At 45.4% G+C, this 8,129-nt stretch overlaps 1 protein-coding gene across 2 annotated transcripts; it reads right to left on the reverse strand.

Annotated features, from left to right (window-relative positions):
- Positions 1–3,490: 3,490 nt before the first annotated feature.
- Positions 3,491–7,437, reverse strand: LOC132226490 (sperm-associated antigen 11B-like). Of its 2 annotated transcripts, none has more exons than XM_059681123.1 (3): positions 7,245–7,437; positions 6,761–6,910; positions 3,491–3,941 (listed from the first exon to the last, which is right to left on the reverse strand). In XM_059681123.1, exons 1-3 carry the CDS (start codon positions 7,297–7,299, stop codon positions 3,808–3,810), a joined length of 339 nt encoding a protein of 112 aa, XP_059537106.1. In that variant the 5' UTR covers positions 7,300–7,437; the 3' UTR covers positions 3,491–3,807. The 2 variants fall into 2 exon arrangements, 1 of the variants encoding a protein (XP_059537106.1); XR_009451069.1 differs by lacking the exon at positions 7,245–7,437 and adding an exon at positions 6,511–6,648 and having other exon boundaries at positions 3,818–3,941; positions 6,761–6,884.
- Between the last annotated feature and the right edge of the window lie 692 nt (positions 7,438–8,129).

Consider the following 8,129-nt stretch of genomic DNA (forward strand, 5'->3'; position numbering starts at 1 on the left):
ATTCACCAGAAATCAGAACTGGCCTCACAACAGGGCTGGGCTTGGTGTCCCCATAGCCAGGCTCAATCCCGTCCCTGATGTCCTAACATTACTCTTCTCACTCAAAGATCTACCAAGAAACATACATACAGTGTGTTAAGAAACTCAGTCTCTTCATTTGGACAGACTCATTTTTTTATTTTTGTTCTTATTGCCAAGGCAACCTGGGGTCCAGCAAGGTCTCTTACTATGACCCGAGAGGCAAGGGTGAGCCACCTTCGAGCAAGTCATGCCTGCAGGATCATGTGCACAGGGAGGAAAGGTCAGGTGTGGCCATTGTTATAGGAGCCAAGTTATAGGAGCCAAGTGGGGATATGAGTGGCTAAGCTGGCCCGCCTGCCCCACCTCCACCCCCCAGCAGGTCTTGGGCACCAAGGAGGAAGTAGACTTCCAGATGACAGGAAGGCTCGGGGGTGGATGAGTCAGAAGGATCAAAGTGCCTGAAGGCTCCGGGTGCCATGGGAGGGAGCACACTGAGTGAGGATGGTGAGCCTGGAGAGCAGGCGGCCAGGCAGTCAGGCGTGTTGACACTGGCTCTGAGATGACCCGAAAGCCACCTACCGTCTGAAGGCTCTCTTCCCACCAGAGGTACAGCTGGTGTCCATCAAGCCTGCTGCTCGCCCTGCACTCCTGAAAAGAACCACACAGTGTGACCAACAGAATCCACTGGCCCAAAACAGCCCGGAAAGCCCTTGAGTCGATCCAAACAGAACTGCATAAAATATCACAGAATGATAGGGAAAAAAACAGATTTTACTTCTTTCTTATAAATCCTAAAGTAGGATGCAAAATCTCTCTGGGTAACAGGTGTTACTGTTTTATAATCTTAATGCCCAGAAAGTTCTTTCTTCTGTTAAATTTATGACTTTCTTGATGTGACTTAAATCTAGTATAGAATGTCTTCACCTCCCCCTCTGCCCTGATTCCCTTTGCTACAGCCACACTGGCCCCCTCTTGTCATTCCTCAAATAGCCTACATGCTTATTCCTGGGCACTGGCTGTGTGGTTTCTTGCTGGGACGCCCACTGCCCATCAAACATAAACCAGACCACAGAGGGCCCACCCCTCACCTCCTTCAGGTCTTTATTCCCAGTCTACCTCTCAGTGAGACCTTCTCTCCCTCCTGCCTCCAGAATGCCACCCTCTGCCTCACAATTTGTATTCCCTGCCCAATATTTTTTCTGTATCGTTGATCGCTTTCTAATATATCGTATTTTTAATGACATATATTGCTTTTCTGTCTCCCAAATGTGAATGTGAGTTACATGAGTGGGGGATTTTGTTCATTACTGGACCTCCTGAATCTAGAACAGTGCCTGGAGCACTGTGCATGGTTACTGCATGGTTTTTGAAAGAATGAGTGAGTGAATGAATGAATGAGTGAGTGAATGCGTGAGTGAATGAGAGAGGGAGTGAATTCAGGGGCACCACTAGAGAGACTTAGGAGAATGATGACATACTTAGATATACTTTTGCAGAGAGGACTCTAGTTTTCTCCATCTCCTTATCAATCATCTCAGCTTTATGCTTTCTTTCAACGATCCCCTCACATGCACACTAGTCCCCACTTTCAACTTATAGCTAATCACTATTGTAACCCTTACACCAAAACAAACAAACAGAAAACTCCCTTTAGTACATTTTTGTTCTTATCACTTAGAAGGAGATGCTGACATCCTCAGGCTTACTTTGCTGATGTGAGCAGATTTTTGGAAGATGATCACCACCACCAATTTGGGATTTGACCTTCACACCCATCCAAGGTAAAGGGGAGTTATCCTCTTTCGCTAGATTAATTATTTGTGCCAGCCGTGTGCAAACTACGGCCCGCAGGCCAGATCCGGCCCATTTGAAATGAATAAAACTAAAAAAAAAAAAAAAAAAAAAAAGACCGTACCCTTTTATGTAATGATGTTTACTTTGAATTTATATTAGTTCACACAAACACTCCATCCATGCTTTTGTTCCGGCCCTCCGGTCCAGTTTAAGAACCCGTTGTGGCCCTCGAGTCAAAAAGTTTGCCCACCCCTGGTCTAGACCAAAGAATCAACTGGTCAATCAATTAAAACTATTTTCTCATCACTTACTTTGCTTGATGTAAACATCCAAGGCTACATTGCTGATGGACCTTGACCTAGGACCAGGTCCCCTGATGCCCAATCTCTCAACTAGATGCAGCTGAGAAAAACGTGGAGATAGATGGATACTTCACTTTTCTCTAGTTCTTCCCTGTTGTCTCAGACACCACTGTCTTCCCTGGACCCTCTTCCATTCCACTGAGATTTCTCTTTTCTCCTCTTTCAGAGCCCTCTTCATCTCCCTCAGCAACTCCTCATTTCTGTGCCAGATAAATTCTAAGACTTTTTCAAGATTTTGTTTCCAACTATAAGTAAATGACATTAAAAATATCTATATTTTTATTGATTTCAGAGGGGAAGGGAGAGGGAGAGAGAGAGAGAGAGAGACATCCATGATGAATCATTGATCAGCTGCCTCTTGCACGCCCTCTACTGGGCATGTGCCCTGACCGTGAATGGACCATGACCTTCTGGTTCCTAGGTCAATGCTCAACCACTGAGACACACTGGCTGGACTAAGTAAAAGACTTTGCTCTTTTACTGCTTGTCTCTTCCTCTCTCCTGGAATCCATGGGTGAATGTCTCAGGTTTTCAAAATCAATGTGTCCAGAGCCAATCTAGTTTTCCCCCTGCTCCTCCTTCTCTCCTCCTCTTCTGTGTGCTGCCTTGGTTAACACAACTCTTTCCCATCTGATGTCCTTCCTTCTCTGTCACAAAACCTGTAAGGTCAGTGTCTTCGGTTATCCCTCCCTTCACTGTTCCCTCTTCATAGCCACTATGTCCTCTTAGTCACCAAGTGTGAGTCCCCAGGCCCCACCCATTGCCCTCATCTCTTACTCCTGATCCTGCCTCTAGTTTCACACATTTCCAGTCCAGGCCCATTCTTTTGTCAGGATAAACATTCTTAACTGGAGACCATGTTGATGTCACTGCCTCAGAGCACCTGGAAACCTTCTGTTGTTTAATAGTCCAAGGTCTTTAGCATAATACTTTTCTTTTGAGAATTTCACACAGCATTCCTACACCAGCCTTGTCTGATCCTTGTAATTAGTCCCTCTATTTGCATTTCCTTAGCAAACCATGCTTCATGTCTATACACCTTTCTACAAGCTCTACCTGTTGCCTGGAAACACCAGCCTCTCTCTTTGACTCAACAAACTCCTGATCATCTTCCAAAACCCCGCTCACATTTCTTCAAGAACCTTTCTTAACACTCTTCTATTGATCTTCTCCACACATCGCCTGGGATAGATCCACATGGTGGAATATGTAGCATTTCATTGTTTCTATTTAGTTAGTGCTTTTCTCCCCACATATCCATGTTCTCAACTCATTATATTTGTCAGTGACTAGAAGAAAGGTAGACCCTCAAAACATAGTTTTAATACAAAAGAATGAATTCCTTGAATGCTTGCCTATAAAGTTTATTACATCCACATCACTAGCAAAAATTGTGTGATTTTGTTCATCTCTAGCCAAGTCACTTTCTCTAAGATCATGTCTATAAGATTATGCATAGCCCATTTTTATTTTTATTTTTCTACAGTAACATATTTAGACTTCCTAGCCCAGGTGACAATGCTTAGCTCCTCTCTGCTCAGGTTCTTCCCCAGACGACCTGCACGTGGGTCTGTGCTGCGGCCCAAGAAGACAGTAGGTGGACGACTCTCTGGCTTCTGGGTCAGCAGCCTCAATTTTGAGGTAAACAGCAGGCATCCTTTCTTTCAGAGCAGTAGCCCACTTGTATTTCCATATAATTACAATATTCTTGACAGTGGCCTTCGCTTTTCCTGCAGTTGACAACTTTGAAACCTGTTCCATAGTCTGTATAAAGAAATAGCCAACATTAGTCTCTTAAGACCATCTCAAAAATAACTTTAGCCCAAAGGGCTACTGGAAGGATGGTGAGGGATAGGAAAGAGACGTCTTTTGCATATGATCTCCTACATTTCCATGCAACCATTCTGAGAGTAGAAAAGGCAGATTATTGAATTGGGCTTATATCTCACCTTCCCGATCCCTGTAAAATGAACAGCCAAATCAGAGGAAACTAGGAAAGCTAATAGTGATGGGTGTGTTACAGAGCAAATGTGACTCCTTGACTTAGAAGGTTGTGCAAGGGGACAAATAAGGACTCTCTGAGGCAACCTGGGAAGTGGTATGGCCCCATCAAATGTGTACAAATGCAGTGGTCCCCTGGGAGGGGGATTGAGCCCTTCTTGTGGAGAGGTGGGCCAGCTAGACTAGTCCAGGTGAACAGGGAAGACAGTGGGTAGAGTTTTAAAGAATTGGAAAAAATTTCCCCTCATTTTGAGGGAGTGCCTGAATGACTACTTGGTCCCTTGAACAGGTGCCGAGGTACTTGAGTAATGTGAGCTTGATATTTCACTCCATAGTTCAAGGACTGAAATTATTAAACATTAGTTTTTCTTATCAATGGCATATTTTGAGGATAACTGATAGACAAGAGCAAGGGGCAAGTGTTAAAAATATAGATGAACACAATGAAAGCAGAGGCCCAGGATCAGAGATCAAGGTACGTGTCCTTGGGGAAGACTGCACCCCAAGGGTGCCCCCATCTCATCAGAGTCTCCACCACCAATTTGGGATTTGACCTTCACACCTATCCAAGGTGAAGGGGAGTTACCGTCTTCCTATCTTAACTTCTTTCGCTAGATGCAGTATAATTATTTGGCTAGAGTCTAACTCAGCCATGAGCAAACTATGGCCCATTTGAAATGAATAAAACTAAAAAAAAAAAAAAAAAAAAAAAAAGACCGTACCCTTTTATGTAATGATGTTTACTTTGAATTTATATTAGTTCACACAAACACTCCATCCATGCTTTTGTTCCGGCCCTCCGGTCCAGTTTAAGAACCCGTTGTGGCCCTCGAGTCAAAAAGTTTGCCCACCCCTGGGCTAGACCAAAGAATCAACTGGTCAATCAATTAATGCCGGGGTCCAACCTCAGCAGGTCCAGGGGTTCCCAAAGGCGTAGACGGAGTCGGCGAAGAAGGAAGGACACGGAGACAGTGTTCAGTTGATCAGCAGCCTAGCCAGGATCTCTAGCCAGGATCTCCAGCCAAGTTCTGGTCTGGATCTCCAGAGAGGTTCTGCTTCGGATCTCCAGCCAGGTTCTGTGGCCATGTTCTAGTCAGGTTCTCATGCCAATTTCTGTAGTCAGGTTCAGTCCAGGATCTTTTGCCATGTTCTCTCGCTAGGTTCTGTCTCTAGGTTCTGAGGCCAGTTTCTGTCCAGGATCTTTTGCCATATTCTCTCCAGCGAAGTTCTTCTGTCTCTAGGCTCCGTGTAGGTTCTGTTTTCTTGATTCTGTTCTAAGTTCTGTGTCTTGCTGTCTTGTTACATCTGTATTTATACCAGTTGATTCAATCCTATCAATCTCTATTACAAAGGTTAGGGCGTTTCTTATCTCCATTCCAGGGAGTAAAGATTATGTAGCTTAAGCATGATTGTTTGTAGTGATTAACTACCCGCCTACCACTTAGTTAAGGAGTTTCATCCCCTCCCTGACTTCAGGGAAAAATTCCTACCTCGGGAAACAACCTTTCTCGGAGAGGTGACCTTGGTTAAAACACAGCGCCAAGAAGGTGAGCAAACATATTAAGAACCGTATGCCATATATGCCAGGTCCCTTGAAACAGCAAGCATGGACCGGCTCCCGGCAAATTAAAACTATTTTCTTATCACTTTGTTTTCTTATCAGCACTCTTTTTTTTTTTATAATTCAAAACCCTGATTGTACACAATGTGATGCCTATATGTCCGTGATACCATCCACAATCCAGGTAATACAGGAATATCGCCTCACAAAGTTTCCTTGTGTCCTTTTGCTTTTTTTTTTCTTGTGGTCTGACCACTCAACATAAGACCTACCATCTTATGAATGGATTAGAAAACTGTGGTACATCTACACGATGGAATACTATGCTGCTGTAAAAAGGAAGGAACTCTTACCATTTGCAATGGCATGGATGGAACTGGAGAGCATTATGCTAAGTGAAATAAGCCAGTCAATGAAGAAAAAATACCACATGCTCTCACTCATTCATGGATAATAGAGACCATTATAAACTTTTGAACAATAATAGATACAGAGGCAGAGCTGCCTCAAACAGATTGTCAAACTGCAGCGGGAAGGCCGGGGAGGGTTGGGGGGCAGGAGGGAGGGGGGTAAGAGATCAACCGAAGGACTTGTATGCATGCATATAAGCATAACCAATGGACATAAGACACTGGGGGGTAGGGGAGGCTAGGGGACTGTCAAGGGCGGGGGGGGGGGGGGAAGGACACATATGTAATACCCTTTGTAATATTTTAAGCAATAAAAAATAAATACGTAAATAAAGTAAAAAAAAAAAAAAAAAAGACCTACCATCTTAACCAATTGTATAAATGGGAAACACCACGTTGTTAATTTGGAGGCCCAAGCTGTAAGCCAACCTCTGCAATCTATTCATCTTGCATAACTGAAGTTACATACCCAAACATTTAGAACAGCCAGCGTGAAGAGCTGTGTATGGATAACATTATTACTCACCGAAGCTCCTAAGCACAGGGTTGCCCCAGTGACTCAGAAGACACAAGGGCAGGGCAGGTGAACTGGGCGCAGGAGGCTTACTTACCCGCCAGCGGAGGGGTGAGTGGCACAAGGTAGCGCTTTCCTGGGTGGTGAAGCCTCTGAGAGTCATTGGTTCCAGGTGTGAGGGCCTCATCCTTGGGTGCCCTGGGGCCCTCGGTGCCTCCCTGGCTCACGTGCCTGGTCCCGCATAGCCCTGTGTGGATTCAGCAAAGAGTGTTTGGTGTCTGTGCAGCCAACCCCTAGACTTTAAGGTTCTCCCAGATACAGAAGAGAGACTGTCCTCTGTGAGGGGAGGGCATGAGAGAGGGAAGACAGAGGAGTCGGGGTTGGAGCCTCCCTCCTGGGAAGCCTGGGCCATCGGTACAGCCAGTGTCACTGGGATGCCAGCCAGGAGACTCTCACCTAAAATCCCCACCAGTAAATGGGCTCCCAGAGCTTGTGGTCTCCCCACTCAGCCTGGACACCCATCCCTGAGTGACCAGGGGCAAGACCCTGGCCCTTTGGCCCAGGTCACAGCTCCCATTTACCTGGAAATAGCAGGACTACCAGGAGCAGGGCCCGTGGCCAGAAGAGTCGGTCCATGCAGCTGTGGGACAGTGAGCCACAGGGCCTGTTGGGCTGGCAGGCAGTGGGGCCCTTTATTGCTGAGCCGGGGGCATGGCCTGCACCCGGGAAAGGCAGCGTTCCAGGTAATGTCTCGGTCACATAGGACTCACGGGGACATATTGTCCTCCCCAGCTGGCTGGATGAACACTAAGCCATCTTCTCAGGAAATAAATACCATGCCTGAATGCCTTGTGTGGGTTGTGAATAAGAAAGAACAGAGCCCTAGCTGGTTTGGCTCAGTGGATAGAGCATTGCCCTGTGGGCTAAAGAGTCCCAGGTTTGATTCCAGCCAAGGGCACATGCCTGGGTTTTGGGCTCTATCCCCAGTAGGGGACATGCTGGAGGCAGCTGATCAATGATTCTCATCATTGATGCTTCTTTCTTTCTCTTCCTCTCCCTTCCTCTCTGAAATCAATAAAGAAATATATTTTTAAAAAAAGAAAGAAAGAAAGAAGAAAGAAAGAAGAAAGAAAGAAAGAAAGAAAGAAAGAAAGAAAGAAAGAAAGAAAGAAAGAAAGAAAGAAAGAAAGAAAGAAAGAGCAGGGTGCCCTGGCTGGTTTTGTTCAGTGGATAGAGCATCATCCTGTGTACTGAAGGGTCCCAGGTTCAATTCCGTCTGGGGGCACATGCCCAGGTTTGGGCTCGATCCCCAGCGGTGGGTGTGCAGGAAGCAGCCAATTGATGATTCTCTCTCATCATTAATGTTTCTCTCTCTTCTTCTTCCTTCCTCTCTGAAATCAATAAAAAATATATATATATTTTTAAATGAAAAAGGAAGAGTAGGTAGGGTAAAAGAAGAGTCGCAG

This window comes from Myotis daubentonii, chromosome 2 (assembly GCF_963259705.1).
Source record: "Myotis daubentonii chromosome 2, mMyoDau2.1, whole genome shotgun sequence".
Lineage (NCBI taxonomy): Eukaryota > Metazoa > Chordata > Mammalia > Chiroptera > Vespertilionidae > Myotis > Myotis daubentonii.